General features: G+C 39.9%; 1 protein-coding gene across 2 annotated transcripts in view; it reads left to right on the plus strand.

Moving 5' to 3' along the window:
• Positions 1 to 19,011, plus strand: part of sdk1a (sidekick cell adhesion molecule 1a) — a 399,871-nt gene extending 380,860 nt beyond the window's left edge. For both annotated transcript variants that reach the window (XM_041785552.1, XM_041785551.1), the window contains 9 exons: positions 3,423 to 3,609; positions 3,702 to 3,839; positions 3,926 to 4,087; positions 6,637 to 6,762; positions 7,277 to 7,441; positions 9,706 to 9,843; positions 14,971 to 15,091; positions 15,204 to 15,333; positions 17,337 to 19,011. In XM_041785552.1, the coding sequence (XP_041641486.1) occupies positions 3,423 to 3,609; positions 3,702 to 3,839; positions 3,926 to 4,087; positions 6,637 to 6,762; positions 7,277 to 7,441; positions 9,706 to 9,843; positions 14,971 to 15,091; positions 15,204 to 15,333; positions 17,337 to 17,642 (1,473 nt within the window). In that variant the 3' untranslated portion in view covers positions 17,643 to 19,011. The remainder of the gene's footprint in view (positions 1 to 3,422; positions 3,610 to 3,701; positions 3,840 to 3,925; positions 4,088 to 6,636; positions 6,763 to 7,276; positions 7,442 to 9,705; positions 9,844 to 14,970; positions 15,092 to 15,203; positions 15,334 to 17,336) is intronic.
• The last annotated feature ends 2,075 nt before the right edge of the window (positions 19,012 to 21,086 follow it).

Below are 21,086 nucleotides of genomic sequence, written 5' to 3' on the forward strand. Positions count from 1 at the left end.
GTTAAGTCAAAACACGCCTTTTTTAAAGGGATATTGCTGCCATGCCAGACAGTAAGAGGTGAAAATGTTTCTTCGACATTCAGCTGGGATTATACAACAGATTTAAAAATGTAGCACTATGTTTAAAGATCATTATTTTTATATGCACCAGTCCAGCATGTTGAAGAGCCAAAGGAGAGCTTTTTTAAAGCACCAAGTGGTTCTGTTACTGATTATGCGTTTATATAGGCAGTTTTCTAACAGTTACATTATCTAGTGTATTGCTTCTCTTATTCCACATACCATTTTATTCAAAAGTGTGACCTAGCGTTCTATATAAAAGTCAAGCATTCAGGATTTCTTGAATACTTCATATTATAAAAGTCAGTCAAGTAAAGCCAGGCATAAACTGTGCAATTTTAAGCCGACAACTAACAGTTGTGGTGGAATGTCAGCTCACACCATCTGACTGAGTCGGTACAATACAAGGCCATTCTGCATGATTTATGTGCTCACACTGAATAGTCTGATGGTCGCCTACAATTGAGTGTTCATTGTACGGATGATGTCAGTATGGACTGTGGCAAAGTCAAGTAAGTTTTCATTAAAAAGTCTCACAGACAGAGGTTGAAGTCAGAACCATTGCCTTTTTTTCATGGCTCAAATAGAAAAAATTAGCAATAAAACTCCCACATACAGAGTGCACATAGGGCATGTAGGGCGCTAAGGATTCATCAGAGGGCCCGATGTGCCACAATTCAAGGCTGGAAGGAGGGAGAGGGACAGAGTCAAGCTCGACACATTTCAGCGCACATGCGTGCCACCCTGCAGCCAAGGTAAAGCAAGGCAGCATCTCTTTTGTAGGCCTTTGCCCTTGCCCCTTTGCCCTTGGGACATCCACAGCATGACCAGGGGCTCAAAGCAACCTTACTACCTGCCCAGACGATTGACTGAGCCTTACTTACCGGTCACATACAGCCCCTACTCTGCCCTAAGAGTATGGACTTTGTTATTTTCTCAACAGATTATTTTCCCATGCTCCTGGAAATATGCAGCGACATCTAGAGCACTACCAGGGTTTGGTAAATCCCCGTCCTACCTCAATGGTGCCCTCAGGCAACTCGCTTGCCTCAATTTTTGGCCCACATTTGCCTAAAAGTACTGCACAGTACTGTACATACACAGCATCACCAGCAAACACAACTAGCAGCTAAATAATAACAAATATTCCTTTAGCTAGGGATGGAAATTCCAGCTATTTTAGTGATCATGCTCTTATGGTTCCACCACAACAATAAGAGCAGCTTCTTTTAGCCCTTATCAACCAAGTTTAGCAATGTTTTGAGCTATAACTGATATATATATATATATATATATACATTTGTTTCACTTAAATTATTCATTTTAGTTTAACCAAATCATATATATCCCAGAATAAAACCTAAGGTGTGGAGAACTGGCTCTGATAACTTGCTCATTCACAAACAACATATCATTGGTGTCAGTTGAAGGTCTGCAGGCAGACTTATTTCCTGCTTTTTATGTCTTTATGATAGGAGGGGAATGCACATCAGTCATGCCTATTGATGTCTTGGTGATTTCAGATGCTGTCTGACAGTTTTCAAATAAAAAATGTCCCACAGTTGGGTGTTCTGCTGGTTTGTTCTCAATTATGAGTTTTGCGGTTGTACGACTAAAATATCAATCATGAAAGAACACAAAAGTTACATAAAACTAAACTTAGAGTTATAAATTGGGCTTTCTGCAGTGCCATAAAGCCACAAAGGAAATATTTCTCAGTGCTAACTAATGCAGAGTCTGAACTTTAAACCTCCTTCTATGAGATTTGAATATGTTTCACTAAAAAAAGGACATTTTGGGCATCATTTAATTGTGACATTTTACAAGCTCTAAGGTCTTAATATTGATGTCTTGATTCTGGGTGGAATAATCACATGACCTTTGTTCCATTAAGTTTACAAGGATTGACCAACGTAGGCCGTATGTCTTCATTACTGGATTATGTCACGAAAGTTAATGCTTAAGTCCATTATTATGGACAGTTAAAAAGGATAGAAGAGCCATGAATAGGCAGGGAGAGGCTTGTATGTATGCTTTAGATGTTCAAACATGCATACAAAAATATATATTTTGGTTGTTTATGATTCAATTGTGTTGCATTATCAGAGAGTTTTCACATTGATCTTATATTACTGAACTTTATTGAATCCATCTTTTTCCCTTTCTTTTGGTTTGGCATCCTGTCTTTAAACATCACAATCATCTTAACCAACTTTTGAAGTGGGCAAGCAAGCTTATGGGTGAGCCACAACTCAACCTTCTAGATCTTTAGACTTTACAGCTGCAGCATTAGGCCAGCTCTGTTCTTCATGGCTATTCTGATCCTCTAAATTCTCAGTTTCAGATTCTTCTCTCTGGCTGTTGGTTGTTGCTCTTAAGAGGAGAACAAAACGCTACAGGAACACTATTGTACCTGCAGCTACAGCACTTCTCAACAGAACCAGCCTTAGATAATGCACTTTAGCTTTAAGAGACTATTTTTGAATTTTAGAGTGGGTGTCTTTGGTTTACTTGGTGACATTTGTTTTCAAATTTCAGTGTTAGTTTTTATTGTATTATGTCAGGATGTGTCTTGAACTGTGAATTAAAATTGGCAGTTTTAATCTTTGAGACACTGAAACCCCTGTCTGCACAACAAATCTATCTTTTAAGATACTGAGAGTTGATTGTGCCAGGTTTAAAACCACCGTGTAATTATAATACAGCCTTATGTCTACCTTCCTACCTTAAATACTTTGGGAGAATACATGCTGAATCATCATTATGGGTTTGGTTTTAGTGTTTAAAGCCATAAAGCTCAGAAGTACCTCAGCTTCCTAGTCATAATTACTTCTTTGATTGTAATGGTAGAGCTGTTTACTTGTGGGAAAATGATAATTACAACAATCCTGAAAGTTATCAACATAATATTTTGCTCGTACTATCAATTTGATTGCACAAATGAGGGAATAATGCATCCATGGAGAATTTCCTCTCAACTAAGTTGTTGCCAAGCAGTCATTAAAAGTACAAGAAAGAAATTGAAACCATGTATGTTCAGCTTTTTAGCTATATCATGAAATACAGAAGTATTTTATTTTCTTCTAGAAAAGTCTGTTTTTATTTGTAATAAACAGTAATACCAACTTTACCCCTCTGTTAAACTGCCACCATCACACAAATCTCTAAACCAACTTGGTCTTATAAAGGAGCACTTGTGCTTTATATGGATCGATTTGGGGAGCTCGGGAACAACAGGCAGAGAGTAAATAAGATATGTTGCTGGCAGAGATGAAGTGAGTGAGAGGAGAAAGCAGGAGCAGGGGGAGTTGTTAGGAGAAAAACAGCTCTGGAGTTGTTGATGGTGTTTTTCTTTGTTGCAGATCCACTACTGGGAGAGGGACAAGCAGAACCAAAGCGAAAAGGTTAAAGTGATTTTCGTCCCAGACACCCGTGTGCATCTCACTAATCTGACGAGCTACACGCCTTACCTGGTCACTTTAACTGCCTTCAACACAGCTGGAGACGGTCCCCCCAGTGATCCCCGTGGGGCTCGAACCATGCAGTCAGGTATGGAGTCCACATCATCGCATCCAAATACACAAGCAGCATAATATGAACTCTATATTAAAATATGAACTCTTCCTCTTTGTGTGTCACAGCTCCCAGTCAGCCCAGCTTCCTATCTTTCTCAGAGGTGACAGCTGTAACCGTTAATGTGTCTTGGGGGGCCCCGCTCACTCCTAATGGACAGTTGGAGGGATACAGAGTCAACTACCAGCCTACTGCTCCTGTACAAGGTGCATACACACATCCTTTTTACACACGTTTAGATATACTGAGACAGACTGACATGGATCATTACCTATTATCTGTGTATGTGCAGGAGTGAGTAAAGCGGTGACCGTGGATGTGAGGGGCAGCTGGCAGCGCTGGCTGAAGGTTCGAGACCTGATAAAAGGAGCTACGTACACGTTCAGTGTTCAGGCTCTCACAGTCAGCTATGGACCGCCCATACATGCCAACCTCACTGCTCAGCCTGTGCAAGGTAGGCATTACTCTAACTCTGGGCTAGTTACCCCACTTAATTTAATGCATTGATCATGTTACCATAGCAACATTGTTTACATGTTTATTTTTTACCAACACCTATTCTTTCTACCTCTTTTTGTCTATAAAATGTCAATACATTGCAAAACACCATACAATCACCTGTATAAGCCAATCTTTTAATACCTAGTTTTTCATCTAAAAGAAGTTGCGACATCATTACCTCAGGCACCACTGTCACACTCTGCATGAGCCCTAATGTGAGTGAAAATTCATCCGCATTCATTGTGTATTGCTAGCAGCTGCTTTAGCATTACTGCCCATTAGTGCTGAATACATAATGACACAAACCACACCAGTGGGGGTTGGCGCCACTTTTTTACCCTCATTAGATCATTACCATGCATTTAAAGAAAACAAGGAGTACACTGTTAAGCATGAGTGTCACAAGCTTAACAAAAGGGGGTGGGCCAATTTAACTGGAAGTCAAAGGGACCTCCCTCAGAAAATATTTTACGGAGTCATTTGCTACATTCTGGTGAAATTTAACACGTCTTAATTGTAGGTGACAAAAATGATGATGATACAGGTTTTTTAGGAAACATCTTTTAGGCTTTTATTTCTTTCTTTATAGAGGAAGACAGTGGATAGAGTCAGACACAGGAAGAGAGATTAGGGAGAGACATGTGGGAAAGGAGTCACAAGCCAGACTTGAACCCAAGCCAACCACCTATATGGGGCAGGACCATACTACTAGAGCAAAACCATTCTGACATTTCTTCCTGGTTTTCACTACAAAAGCCATCAACTAATAAACATTTAATGTAAACAGCCACTCCATCTTGCATCATCAGTGCTTCAAAATGTGTCATGGTTCCAAACATACATTTCATTTATCAACAGTGCTCCTAACTCCACATAGAAAGGACAATATAACAGCAAGTATGATTTGGAAGAAGTTAGGAATGACTCTCAAAGTTCACACAGTCTCTGGTCCCCTGGGATGTTTTTAAATCTGCCGACTTCAAGAGCCAGAAGGATTCCAAACGTCTTTACTGAGCAACCAGAGATCTCTGTCTTTTTTGTTTGGTTTGCTTTAACATAAAAATTCAGCAACATAATCATGCTTGATTTCAATGTGTCCATAATTAAGGGTTTTAAGAAGTCATAATTAAACCATTTTCTCCAAATCAAGCAAGTAACTTGTTTCTAAATGAGTTCTTACTGCATAACTTATTTCTTTAGAAATAGTGTGATTCAGCTTTAACAAAAACACCATGAAGTCCTGCAGCCCATGGAGAATTGTGCATTTTATTCCAAAGTAAACTTTAGTATTGATCCTGTTATCCAGAATGTCTGCTAAACGATTCCACAGTCTAATAATATCCCATTGCCCCCTTATTGATCCAAAACCCTGACCTGTGGCACTCTCAGCAAACACATAAACAACAAATAGCTCTGTTTCATACAGAATCTGAAATCCGAACAAATAAACCAAGCATTTTATAATTTATACATTTGTGTTTATACGTTTATGTCATCTACTAACAAAATCACCAGAATTCATTGTAAAACTTAGATTAGGACAGCTGTAATGCATTTCCACCAAATAGTTCGGTTCAGTGCAGTTTGGCACTGTTCCTGCTTGCGTTTCCACAGCCAGCCTTTCTCATAGTGATGGAATCAAAGCTCTTTTAGGTACCCTTTAGGTGCCCTTTAGATACCCAAATCTTTTGCTTAGCTTTGTAATAACAGACAGTCTTTTAGCTTCCAAACAACTCCTCTTTTCGTACTATTTAGGGTTTTTTATGCCTACTTCACAACTACAGAAATAGTGAAAGGGAGGGGAGCAGGTGGCCTAGTGGTTAAGGCACTCCCCATGTACGCGGGTGGCCCGGGTTCGAATTCGGCCTGAGGCGCTTTACCGCATGTCTCTCCCCTACTCTTGACCCTGTTTCCGACTCTATCCACTGTCCTCCCCTATCTAATAAAGGCCCAAAAATAAATCTTAAAAAAAAAAAATAGTGAAAGAGAGAAACAGGCTCCAATACGAGCTCCTGTGTTTCACATAAAAGAGCTGGCTTTTAGATCCAGCTTATCCAGGAAGGATGCATCAATGCAGCTTGTGACTTGTTTTGAATTGAGTTGTTAATTTGATCTAACCATTGCCGCACAAGGTTTATTTACTAAATCGTAAATCACAATTTCCGTTGAAAGCTTGTCTATGAAAACCATTATTACTGCTGTCACACAGGGAGAGAAGATTCTTTTAACAAATCAACAGATTGCAGTTAGTCCTGCTCTACCCTTTAGAGTCAGATAGGTATGATTGGTACCCTAAGAAGGATGCTAAAAAGTTTGATGATAGAGATAAGTTAACTTGGTACCTTTCCCAGCTTTAACAGTGGAAATGCAAATAATTGCATACTGTAATGAACCAAACTAAGAAAAACATTCGGGTGGAAACAGCTTTAAAATTAATCAAGGAAGGAAGTGTCCTCCTAGGTGATAAAACAATTGTGTGACTGTCTTTATCTCTCTCTACAGGCTCTCCAGGCTCACCAAAGGAAATGTCCATCACCAAGACATCTTCTGAGCTCAGCATCCACTGGACAGAGGGAGATATGGGTGCATCACCAGTCACTGGATATGTCATTGAGGCTCGTCCCTCAGGTAAGCTCAAACACAGGTCATCATTTCACTTAACTGATGCGCTTTTTCTCATCATGAGCCCCATTTGCTTCCATTAATGGGTTAAGTAACGAGGTTAAGTACTGCCCCATGCTAAACGTCACTGAACTCGGCTTTCAGCAGATTCATTAATACCCACTGTGCAAATCAAGTCCACAGCAATTTTCTCATAAAGATTAGTGGAGGTGTGAGAGTGAAAGTGAGCACTCTGCAGGACTGATTATAGGCTCTGATGTAATCCTGCTACTAACAACAATAGTTACACCATTTTTATTAATTTTAATAACAGTAATCATCACATCCTGAGCATTATTATCATGAGAAATTCAACTTGACAATCTTATGTTTGAAAGGTAGCAATTCTCCAATAAGCACTTTTTCTCTTATCTTTGTCTGCCCATCTGTCAAACAATGATGCAACCTCACCCCTTCTGTCTCTCTCTCACTCCCTCCTCTCTCTTCCCCCTCTCTCTGTCTCTCTCCATCACCCCTGCAGATGAAGGAGTTTGGGACTCCTTCATCAGACTTCTCCCTCCCACCAGCAGGTCTGTGTCAGTGCCCCTGGAGCGCCTGAGATCGGGAATCAGTTATGAGTTCAGAGTCATCGCTGTCAATCGCTATGGTTACGGACAGCCCAGTACACCCTCTGCTGCTCTTGCTGGTACACACACAAACACACACACACACCCTCTCTGAGAGTGACTGAAATGATTTGGGTTTGACTGAATCTCATATTAAAAGGAAAAGCCCTGGAAGTTTATTCTATCGTGATGTGCATTTGTGTCTGCTGCCATCTAGAGGCAGAACCTTGCAACAACAGCTGTGTAATCAAAAAAGCAATATCTCTTCTTCACCTCCAATGCACAATATCAAATTCATATATTTCTCAGTTAATTTATAAGTCATACCAAGTTATTCTAAGATGAAATATAGCAAGAAAAAATCCTACAAAGGACAAGATTTCAAAAAAGATATACAAGCATATGTACGTGACAGCATAAGATCATAGATTAATGTAGATTCAACATCCCTGTTAGGACTTTATAATCAGGTAATTTGCAGACTTGTCTAGATATTGACTTTTTAACTTAAAAAGCAAAGCTAATTTTTTAAAACTAAGACTATCAGTGGCAAAACTGACTATTTCTGTATAGTATTTGTTTGTGTCTGGATTTGCTGCCCTGGGCAGATGAAACAATTAACAGCACAGTAAGAATGATGCATGCAACACTTAGAACTAGATTTTTTGTGTTAAGAAAACATACCTTCACATGTTGGGGGCAAGATCAGATAAAAAAAGACATACTTCTGCCTACAGGGGGTTTCAGAATCAGTACAAACTGAAAGACCCAGGATGCCCCGCGAATCGACAAGACTGGCATGTCAGAATTTTTCTTTCATCATCGTCTAGTTTGAAACCCTGACCTGACGTCAACATGAATCCTGATGCCCAGCAATGGGAGAGCTGTTGCTTCTTATCTTTGTATCATTATTTACCAAAATTACATTAAACATGCTCCAACGTTTTTCTGCTAATTTCCTTGACATTTTATCACTTTCATACCTTGAGTTCTATGGTAAAGATATCTGGTCTATTTTATCCGCCCTCTTGATACATCAGGATGAGTCCATAATTGTTTATTGATTGTTTAATTCTTCTCTCCCCTGCAAAAGACCACTAGAATCACACAGAGCGTTTTTTTTGTTGTAGCAGAAGTCTGATTCACTCTCTTTGACCCCACACGACCTGTGAATCCACACACAGTCACAGAGATAATAGTGATGTCAGCATACTATGAGCAGCTGGGATCACACTTTTAGTGTGGACAGACTGTCAGCCAAGACAGGACAGGATTTTAGTTGCATAGTCTGACATGGTGCTGTTGAGAATGACCAAAAAAACTCATGTAGTCTCAGCCAGCCTTAAGACAGAGGTGTCCAAACTTTCATGTAAATCGTTCATTATTGGACTGCCTGTATTGACAGTGAAGCTTGACTGTATTGTACAACCTATTTTGACCCTAAGCAGTGCTGCTGTATTAACTCTGTAAACAAACATTTTGACAAGAAGAATTGTTTGCTGCACATTTGTTGTGACTAAATAAAGATGACAACCTAAATTGTAAACATATTGGTAACCAAAATAATGACTGCGTGATTCTAATACCCTGATGAAAAATAGATAAAAGGATCATGGCAGTTCAAATTTCTACTCATTTGCTCCAGTATCTGCTGCATCTCAAGGTCTGATTTATAAAGGATGTAATGCTAATCATCTTCAAGCTCCAACGCTCAGTGCAGTGCAGTGTGCTCTTGTTTTGTGAAGCTCAGCCATCAATGTCTGAAATCTGAGAACTCCTCAGCAGTGATTGGATATTAGTGTTGTCAGTCATTACTGAAAAGCTATGATGTAGCCTGTTTTATGACTATCTTTGATAACCAAAGGTCAAGTATATCAAAGTAGCCCGGGGATCCTTACATTTCTCTGTGTGTGGCCCTCAGGGAACAAAAGCTTTAACTTCCCTGACATAAGAATTTGAAAATGGCTGATTGTAACTAGCCCAGCTGATTGTAATTAAAAGATCAAAATGTGGAATAAAGGTGCACACTCCAAACAACAAAAACTTTTCAACAAAAAACACTTAAAAGAGAACTGAACAGTCAGCACACAAAAACATCTTTTCAGGTCTTTAATTCTGGGCAGTGACAGCATACAGACCATGATAAACACATCTTGCAGTTGCTGCCCAGATTTACAGACCCTCAAAGGTTCGCTGACCGGTCAGCTTTCTTGTCATTTTAAAATCTGCCAGGGGAGTTTTGTGAAAGTGAGATATAACGAACCAGCTTTTGAATGAATGAGCAAACAAAAAAGTTGACCTTTCCCTCATGTGATCTTGCTTCTCTCTCCCGTCTCATCTGCAGCTCTGTCGGATCGTCCCTTCTATGAGGAGTGGTGGTTCCTGCTGGTCATGGCTCTGGTGGGACTCATCCTCATTCTGGTGCTGGTCTTCACCCTGCTGCTGCGTGGACACAGTACCAAGTACAAGGCCTGTGGCACAGGTGTGTGTCTCTGATGGACCTGAGGTTTTGTAACACTTTACAGAACAAATTACTGATGATATGTGTTATTAGTAATATTTTGTAATAAGGTTGTTAGCCAAGATTGCTTTATTATCTTTCATGTCATCATCAAACGGCTCACACACTCAGCCTTTGATATTCAGTTTTTCTGACTGAGAAAAGCAGGAGCACTAAACTTATGTTTGTAGAGTGAAACTGCCTCCAGCAGTCTTGTTCCTTCAGGACCACTTCCACCTGTGAAGCTGTATCAAAGACGAAAAAACAAGGTCAGCCGTGTTCCTCCAAGGCAGACAGCACCCTAAAGCAATCAGAAAAAAATCTCCTTAAAGCTAATTTCTTAAGGGTTCTGCATACAGATTTAAATTAATTGAATTTTGAATTTTACAGTTCTATATGTACTGTCTTGTCAACACCATATCTCAGGACAGCCTGGAATTTCTTCAAGTTGGCAGAAATTTCTACTTTGACAATACAGATGTTAAAAAATACCAGGCACATTACATTATGTGTGTAATGATAAGATAGTATATCATGATATGATATTTAAAAAGTAGTTTGAATTTTATCAAAACCAGAGTAGGGAGGAGGAGACATTGCTTGCTTTCTTCTGCACCATAGCAATGCACAGTCAGTCAGAGTAGAGAGTCACAGACGGGCAAGTAAGGGGCACAAGAGCAGTAGGCTCTCAGTTCCAGAGATGGGGACTGGAGTCCACGACTTGTACTCGAGTTGCACTTAAGTCGCACACATCAGTGACTTAAGACTTGACTTGGATTTGTGCGCAAAAGACTCGCGACTCGACTCAGACTCGTGATTTGGGACTCATGCACAATCTTCAGTTTTTATTTTTTCCATCATGATCTCTTGTCCCCCTGTCAGTCTTTTTCCCTTCCCTCCCCTTCTCTTTGACTGTTCGTGCGCCTTTTACTCAGCATCATCCTCTCTTCCTAATTCTCGTTCATGCTGCATATGACACACAAACGCGACGCTCACGAAAACACCTACTTTGAAACGTACGCTAATATGTTGGTTGTGCAGGCTGCAGACTTCAGACTTCAGTCTGTTGAGGGCAAAAGTTTCAGAATACCTAAACTCTCTTCTCCTGCATTAAAGCTCCTCTGCACGGAGGATCAGTGTCAGCACTGTGTGTGTGTGTGCGCTTCAGCTGTGTGTCTCTCTGTGTCGCCCGCGTGAGCCATAGGTGTGCGCAATGTTAAAATATTATTTGGTTAATAATTCCGTTAATATCATATGTTTGTGGGGAAGAAATTACTTTTAGAATCTCTGCATTGCCGCTTATTGATAATGAACGGACATAAAAGACGACAGGAACATTAAACTTTAAATACGGCTCATGGAGGCAGTGAGAAGCAGAGACAGATAAGAGGCTGTAACAGATAAATGAGTAACTAAGGAGTCCAGGAGATTTCAGCTGAATAAAGTAAAATTTAGCTTGATTTCACCCATATAAAAAAACTTACACCATAAATGATGACAGAAGTTTATTAAGGAGAATAGAAGGAGAAATACTTGGCATACTCTGTTGAAGATCTGTCAGAGTGAGAATTAACAATGCTGATTGAGTTTTTATTTTTATTTTTATTTTCAGAATAATCAGTTCATTAACAGTTAGTGTTTTTGTGTTAGTATAAAATTACTACCATTAAATAAATATATCTGACAAATAACAAGAACATTTAATCTCCAATGTCTCAGTGTCTGTCTCTATCAGTGAAGTGTGACTAATGTCCCTGTAGTGTTTCATATGTACACAGAGAGCTTTTTAAGAGGAGAGTTTAAACTGATGATGCTGATGAGGGAAAAAGAGAGAGCATGTGTTTCACCTTATAGCAGAGGTACATATTATATATAGAGAATACATTCCCAACAACAGAACTGTGGCTAGTGGAAACACTGAGTGGCTAGTAACCATTAGTCACAGTGGCTACCTGGTGTAAAAAAAAGGTTAATGTCAAGCCCTGTTCATATGTAAGTGTCCATATGCACACACCACGGCGAGCTGGCCACAGACAATACCCCACCCTAGTGATGGTGATAACACAGTACAGGATTTAAATTCCTTAGATAGAACGATGCAACGGTCTAAGCAGACTGGACGTCAGAGGCAGATCATGGAACGCTCATTTAAACCATCGGAGACTTGAGACTTGACTTGGACTCGTGACCAAAGACTTGAGACTTGACTTGGACTCGTGAACAAAGACTTGAGACTTGACTTGGACTTGCAAAAAAGTGACTTGTGTGCATCTTTGATCAGTTCATAAGTAAAAGCACATCAGCATTATGAATCAATCAAGCCCAGAATAAAGTGCCTTTGACTGTCAGTTCTGGAGAAAAAAACTCAGACTGTGGAAATAGTATGCACTCGCTTGCTTGTGCTGCTCCTCAGTTGCTCAGTAAGTCCAAGAAAAGTGTTTCTAAACTTTGTAGAAAGTACTGTTAGTTGAAAATATTGACCCAATGTTGAAATCTACGTTGACATAGGAAGACTGGATGTTAATTAGCTCACTTCAGCCTCATATGCACTGTGTGATTTCAGACTGTCTCAGATGAAAGATCATACCAATGTCAGTGGTCATGGTTCTAAAACGGTGTCCTACATCGCACAGGTCAGGACAGGTTGACAGATGGCAGCTGTCATGGACTTGTGACCAAAGATGGCCTGGGATAAAACTCTGACTGTCAGAAATTTAGGATGACCATATCACAATGCAACTGCTGCTACAACCTACTTCGACTAACCAACCAGTAGGAATGCAGAAAGAAATGACATAAACGCAACACTGTAACTAACAAACAAATTAGCACTAGAATGGAGATAATTTGAATACTACAGTCACAGTGGCTTTGTTGCTGCTTTGCTTCATTATTTACCACGGCACTGACGGTGTCAATGGGATGCACACTGATGATGTTTATTTCTTGCATACCAGCGTATGTCGTAGCCTGTGATTTAGCAGCATTTAGTGGGAGTTGTCATCATACAGTCTGCACACATCAAACTTGAAACGTATAAGACTGCAACAAATGGTATTAAGGAGCTGACGGATGGTACATTGTAATGTGTTATTAATAATAATTATAATAATTTGAGTTGTGGGAAAGAGCAATTTGGGTTTTTTGCAATATAAATCTCTTTTAAGATATATTTTGGGGATTTTTAATGCCTTAATTGATAGTGGAGACAGACAGAATCTGTGACAGGGATGGGAGAGCGGGGGAGCGACATGTGGGACAGGAGCCACAGGTAAGACTGGAACCCAGGTCGCCCATGCAAATGGGGCGTGACCTAACCACTAGACTATCTGTGCCCCCAAAACATTTTTAACAGATAGAATCATGACCTTTTTAACTTTTTAATTCAAGCTCTGCTGTTTAAAATGTATTGCTGTTTTTTCCTTCCACTAAACAATAGAAACAATGGATGGTATCAATAAGGACTCGATTATTGTGGAGCTTTGAACTGAAATAAGACTTGTACATGTTTTTTTTTGTTTTTGGTAACTTTGGTTTGTTTCTGTACTATTGAACATAAAAATAACAGATATAGAACATGTGGTAGTCTATCATTAAAGGTCTGGATAATCATGATTTGAAATTTTAATACCGTTACATCTCTATCAGGGAGTCAGCCAAAAAGTTAAGGTATCAGAGTCAATTCACTCAATGGCTTAATTTGTAGGGACTTGGCTTGGGAACCAGAGGGTCACCAGTGTAATTGCTGGTGAGACCAAGCCTGAAAATAAAAATAGATATGGTAGCTACAGAGGTTCCAGTTCACTTCCTGAGCACTGTTGAGGTACCCTTGAGTAGGGCCCTGAACCCCCAATTGGAGGGAGGTTCATGTGAAGTATACCCATTTATTTTTCATTCTCCATAGCGTAAACCCACTTCTAAATCTCCCTCCTATGAAGGCAAAGGCAACAAATGTAATGCAACATCCCCAACAGTGCTGAAGAATATGAAAGAGTTGTCTGAGGGTCAGTGATGATGGTATATCTGCTCTTCTTGGGTTATTAACTTCATAATGATCCTTCAAGCAGCAGCAGTTAAGTAACTCATGCTAAATACTAATTTTAAGTGAACTAAATATGCAAGATGCTATGTGTCTTTGTTTTTAACATGGGGCAGTTATGTTTAACTGGATGGGATGCATAACAAGTATGGGGGACAAATTAAGAGTATACCCACTTTTTCAGGCACTATGGCTCAGGCTCTCCTCCATGTGCACCCCTCACTCTGACATCTCTCCTTTAGAGCAGGTCCATAGGATCATGTGTCTGTGCAACACATCTCAACAACAAAGTGAAAATGGCATTCCCTTTGAGGGATTAATGAAGCATATCTTCTTTGAATGCCCATTGACAGCTACCTCCTTACTGTGACGTGAAATGCTTCTATGTCTGATGTATATCCCAACTTCCCTTATAAAGCCTTTCATCCTGTTTTTGTCTGAGTTTCTTCTCCTTTAAGGCTTCATGCGCCCCTACAGTCACTTTGTGTGTATGTGCATGGCAACATCTGTAATTCAAAGTTAGCACTGACAAGAGCAGGTTACATCAGGACAGCTGTTAATCAGAGCTGCCAGAGAAAGCTTGGCAAAGCCTCTGGGCAGCGGGGCGATGAAACACAGTGAGGGGGGCTCTGCAGGCTGGATGAATAAACAATCAGAAACAAAAGAGAAGAATGATCAGGAGGCAGTCAGCAACAAAAAATGAAATGTTTTGACATTTTTTTTCCTTTGTTGTTCCCTTTTGATGGTTACTGGTGCATAAATTATGATGGTTTTCTGTGTGATATGCTCTGGCTGAATCTCAAACATCATACTCACCGACTCACAGACTTTGAGGTGTGTTCCTGGCGTGTGCTAAGTGCTGTCCCATTGTGAAATCTTCAAGGGCATGAGGGCTCTGGTGTGAACTTCTCAACAAGAAAAAACTAAATGCACTCTGCTAATCTGCTTTTCATGCTTAGGCCTAAGACAGAGCAAAATACACAAATGCACACAGCAAGTTAGTTCTGTTTCATTAAATGCATGCTTTGAATGTTGTTTTTCTCTAAAACCATTATGTTCTTTTCCTCCAGGGAAGCATGTATCCACAGGGGAGGAGTCAATGACACTGGATAATGGAGGTTTCACCGCTCTGGAGCTCAACAGTCGAACGCTCAACACCAAAAACACCTTCCTGAAAAAGAACGGCACTAGGTGTGTTCTCTCTCATTAACACGCAAAGACACCCTCATCTTTTCCGATCAATTCAAGTTATTTAATTTATTCATTTGTATCTACTGTTAACAATGTTTGCATGTGTGTTCAGGTCTCCTCCCAGACCGAGTCCAGGAGTTCTTCACTACTCTGATGAAGACATTTGTAACAATTATAACGGAGCTGTGCTCACGGAGAGCACCACACTCACTGAGAAACCCACTGAGGTCTCTGAGTCGGAGGTAGCTCTCTCTCTTTCTGCTTCCATCCATCCATAGATCTGTTTTCTTGATCTGGTACCCTTTCTCTGTGTCTGACTGTCTGAATCTGTGTCTTCATTTCTGGCCTGATAGTAGAGAGGTGTGTCTTACTGATTTGTCTGATAGATCATTTGAAAAAAAAAAAACAGCACTGTAAGCAATTTTAGTAAAAGGAAAAAACTATTATGCTTTGGCACAAAGAAAGACTCAATTAAACACATTACAAACATGACATCAGCCTTAGATAGCTCATCATGACAACTACAGTGTCCATGTTTTGAGGCATGTCTTTATACATGGAATGCACAATATTATGTGTGCATGATATCAGTTCCAGCAGATATTATCTCAAAAAGTTGATCATTGTATCGGCAGATACTACCATATTTGCTGATATTCACAACTGATATATTAGTTTGAAATAATTGCCTATATAGGAGGTAAATGTTGGCTATATTTACAAATAAGTTTGTGGAATTTTGGGCTGGATGATAGATTATGCTCTAAGGACTGAAGTTTGTTTCTTTGTTATTCCTTAAACTTTAAAGTAGATTAAAGAACAGAAGTTTCAGGACTGAATTACATTTAAATATTGGTATCAAGGGGCCCAGATTGCCTAGTGGTTATGTCATGCCCTATGTACGTGGGCGACCCAGATTCAAGTCAGACCTGTGGCTCTTTCACTGCACGTCATTCCCTGCTCTCTCATCCCTGTTTCTAGCTCTATACGCTATCCCATCTCTACAATAAAGGCAAAAATTTCCAAAACATAAATCTTTGGGCGCAGATGGCCTATCGGTCAAGGCACACCCCATGTTCACAGGTGGGCCAGGTTCAAGTCCAGTCTGCAGCTTCTTTTCGGCATGTCTCACCCCCTTCTCTCATCTTTCTTACTTCATCCTCTGTCCTCCACTATAAACAAAGGCATACAATGCCCAAAAGGTGTAATTTTTTTAAATGAGTGGTGTCAGTCAGTTAGATGAAGTAATTCCTCAAATTTCTGAATTGCCTCATAACTTCTTATAAGCTTTTGAAACAGAAGAAGTTAAGACCAAGGACAGACTGCCCACTTGGTCACTCTAGGATGGTGTTACTCTGTGGAATATGGATTTTATCCAAATAACTAAAAAACTTAGGAGCACTTTATGGCAGCAGAGTTTGCTTAGACAACATACATTTTTCACCCCTGTGATTAATTTATTGAAATTACTTTAATCAAAAATTTTAACAACTCAAAAAAATATCTGTAAAAACCCAATATTGTGCATCCCTACTATTTACACATCTTTCTCTCCATTTGTTACATATTTTCATTTTTTCCATATTTCCCTTCCCATTGCTTTATAATGGAGTCAAAGACGTCATGAACACACAATAAAATTTAGCAATTAAATCCAGTAAGTAGAGAAATTTTAAGTGATGTATTTTTATTCCTTGCTTCTGTATGTAACAGAGGTTTCAGGCAGATGGTCTGTCAGTCTCTGGATTTTGTAACTGTTACACAGAAGGCAGCTTTCTATTAGTTTGAACTTCGTGTAAAAGGCATCAGACAGGAGAGAAAGTCAAATCAGTTTTTGATTTGCACCGCTCTGTGAAGCTGAATATGATCTGATACAGTACCAACACAATACAACTATAAAGTAACCTGTACATAGTAGCCAATGAAGAGGATTTTAATCCTGATATGATGTGATGCAATGCAGCAACTTATATTTCACAATATCTGCATAAAAACACAATAGGATAAGCAAAAGGTAGGGACACTGACATTTTTGCACAGCCCATACAGCCTTTGTAAACATTATTTAAAATCATGATATGCTCTTTATTTCCTTTGTGTTTTACTTGTGTTGTGTGTTTTCTCACCCATGAAAACAAAAGTAAAGACTGAGACTGTGAAAATGCTTAAGGATAACAGAATCTACCATCACCAAGCTCTTTTTAACCTTCTTCCTGACCCGATCTGTCTCTGTGTTTGTATCCAGCTAACGGACAGCGATTACGAGGACGAGCAGCCCAAGCACTCATTTGTCAACCACTACATGAGCGACCCGACCTACTACAACTCATGGAAGCGGCAGCCTAAAGGCCTCAAAGCCGTCAGCACTCCTTTCCCCTACGAGGAGTGTGCCACAGCAGACACAGAGCCATACTATCAGACCGTTGTCACCCAGCACAGCACGGGTGGTGCTTACACACCCACAGGACAGCCTGCGCATACACACGTCAACCCTAACACCAACCCTCCAGGGTCCCGCACACCTGTGACAGGATTCTCCTCATTTGTCTGACTGTAGAGACAAAATCTGCACAAATTTGAACACATACGTACACAGAATGAAGGAGGGGGGCGGTGTGTGTGTGTTTGGACTAAAGTAGGCAGAGCTCACAGGGGGGAGGATGAGGTGAGGAGACGTGGGATGGCCCTTCAGTGCCCCAAAGACTAAACCTACACTCCTCACTCGCCTTCTCCCCTGTTCACCGAGATCCTCACTGTGTCGATGAGCGTGTCGCTCTCCTTCTCTTTTACGCCTCTGTCTCACTGTGCTCTCACACAATTACCGCTCCACTCACTGATATTCATGCTTGTTCCAGAGACTCTCCAATGAGAGCTGAGAGCAAGGACTACTTGAGTCTCTTTTTGTTAAAGTGGAGAACTCAACCTCGAGCAGGTGGAACCTGAATCTTCTGCACAATGCTTTGTCTTTTCTGTATTTACACTGAAGTGCACAAACACGTACCCGCACTTGCTCTTACAGGAAGACGTGAACTTTAAGGTGGAGGAGGATGGCACAGAGAAGAGCAGCTCTCTTTGACGGACTGTTTCTTGTGCACACATGGAGCTGCCAGCTTTAAAATACCACCACACAGAGGAAAAGAAAGAAAAACAATCAATAATCAACGTTTTTGAACTTCATTAACGACGGAGAACAAGTGGCAGGAGGACGATCGCAGCCTGAGGCACCTTCAGTGAGAGTAAAAGCAATGTTTGAGGTTCAGTGTTGGAATATATGAAAAATGTGTTTTTTACTGTCTACTGCCTGTTGTCAGCGCTCCTTTATCCACGGCCTCCCAAGCCATAAAACTTGCACTGAGCCCGATCCCACACATTTCATCAAACTCTTGTCCAAATTTAATTTTTTACAAGTTTGAGTGTGTTTGAGTGTGTGTAAGATCCTGTTCTATTCTTCACTGCTAAGGAAAGCGTGCCATTGTGTGTAAGTTTGTATTTTTAAGATGGATTTTGTACAGGGAAACCCTTTTTATGTGTGTGCTGTTGTATGTAGTTTGACCATGTTTTTGTAATTCTAAGGAAGCAGGAAAACAGCGCTGGAGGGAGTCGTCAGCTTCACTGCCTGATGAGATTTAGAGATGAGGACAACAATCATGAAACCAAGCAGCAGTGAAGTGAGTGTGAAGCAGGGTAACAGGATATTTTACAGAACCATTCTTGTTTCAACTGAGAGTGATTGAACTTTGAATTATAAGGCCCCTTTGTCTTCAGCCAGGCTGAAACAAACATACTTTGTACCGCTCTTCAAGTGCACACAAAATTCCTTTGTAAGTTTTTCTTATGTATAATTTAAAGATTCTCCTGCCTCACTCCATCACGCTTGTTTTGAGTCCCATACAGTGTGTGAATAAATGGTCATTGTTTAACAGCGTGTCTTTGTGCTCTGTTTTAGTCCTGGGACAGCGAACACGTCTCCCTGGATCTCCCCCACATTACATTAACTGAATTAAAGATGTGCCTTATTATTGTGTAACCGCCTCACTGACCCTGGACTGCTTCACTGAACTCTGTTCCCTCGCCCTGTTAGTGTTGTTAGCGTCCCTCATTAGAGTAGAGAAGGGAGGGAGGGACCGCTGCGTTATAAGTTGTTTTCTAGTCATTCTTATCCACCAGTAATTCAGCGTATGAAAGCCTGTGAAAGTCTTTTCCATGAATAAAGTCAGGCATTCAAGGAAAACAGGAAGCAGCAGTTAGATGAATTATTAAACAGTTATGTAAGAGAGAACACAGCAGAGACAAAGTGCATTCACTGTTAGGTGAACTACTTACAAACTGACATGCTATTAAATTAAAGGTTTGTTCACCCCAATTGCTTAAATTATTTATGTGTTACACAGTTTGAAGATAGTGTGTTTTTTTTTGTCCAGGTTGTGCTGTGTATGAAATTTCCATAAGAAACAGTGGGACAGTTTGACAGTTTAGATATATCAGTTATTTACTTTCACTCTTAGTAAAGGGCAACTGATAATGCTACAGTAAACAAAAACACAGCCTGCACATATGATATGTTGTAGCTCTGAAAAAATGATATGAAAAATAAACAGTGCGGGTTCAGGTCAATTTTTTAGCTTCTTTTCTGACTGTCGACCCTAACTCTCCAAGAAATAAAGCCAATGCTCAAGCTGAATGGCACTGATTTATTTGATTATGATGTGAAATTTAGAATATTTCCAATTTATCTTATTTTTATGTTAATATGAGGAGCTAACTCCTTTATATCCAGGAATATTATGAACATGAGGAGTATCTCATGAACTTTTTGTTACACCATTTCACCCATTTCATTGTTGCCTTCATTCTCATTCATGAGCTGCTAAACAGTTGAGCATTTGATAACAGCAGTTGCTGTAATTGAGAGTATGTTAAGGTGAGTCAGACATTATTTTCATAAAGTTAGTTAAAGATTTATACGTTGGAATACATTCAATATATGGTTTGTTATTGAGGCCATAAAATGTATTTGTTTGAATGTTAACCTTAAAAAATTAGACTAATAATAGACTTAGTTAATCAACTGATCAAAGGTAGACTCAGAGGGTGGCGATTGCCCTCTTGGTGCTGTAATGTATCAGAACTCACTGCAAAGCATTCCTTTTATGCCACTATGGTAAATAAACACAATACATTGCCCCATTTGGTGCCCTCTAAATAGAGACAGTTCGATTTGAGTCTTTTGTCCCCTCTTAAAAAAAAAAAAATGATGAAGTGGCCTCTTAGGTGTCCAGTTAGTGGACGAAACCTCTTTGATGCCCATTGATTAGTAAAAATTTGACAAAGTGCCCAGTTAAGGGCCCTCTTTGTGGACAATATGACTGTCTCTAGGTTGCCTTTTAAATGGACAATACATTGATCAATCGCCCTCCAGGTCTGTCCTCCAGTGGGCAGGGTGTCCTTCTCAGTGGACGAAAACAAAGTCTAAGAGTGGAGAAAATGCAATAAAGTGATGAAAGTTCCTTGGTATAAAGTTCATTTTCACTGACATCCTCTCTAGTTCTTCTTTGTTAATGTTTGACAACATTTTGAACAATGGTGCCCCTCTGCACACAGTAGGTGCCCCTTTTATCATTTTTGCCTCTTCCCCAAAAATATCCTGAGTCTGCCACTGCAACTGATCCGCATCTGAGTATTACAACTGTAAGATTTTCTTGTACATCCCCCCACAATTTCTTCTTTCCCCTATCTTAAACCATGGGTTTATTGCCTTTAGCATCCTCAACACAGCATGAATCACTGATGAAAATAATTAAATCACTTTTCTACTTTAAATTGAGTATATTTTCATCCTTAATTTGTTCTTAATAAGTCATAAGTAACCTGTAAATGTAATGTGAAAATGATAGAGTTGTTATTTAGGTTAAAGGATCTAACAGGTTTGGTTGAACGGCCATTGTCATATCTCCTGACCAGCAGGTGGCACTGTGGTGTGGTGCAACAAACCCTG

This window comes from Cheilinus undulatus, linkage group 4, assembly GCF_018320785.1.
Source record: "Cheilinus undulatus linkage group 4, ASM1832078v1, whole genome shotgun sequence".
Classification (NCBI taxonomy): Eukaryota; Metazoa; Chordata; class Actinopteri; order Labriformes; family Labridae; genus Cheilinus; species Cheilinus undulatus.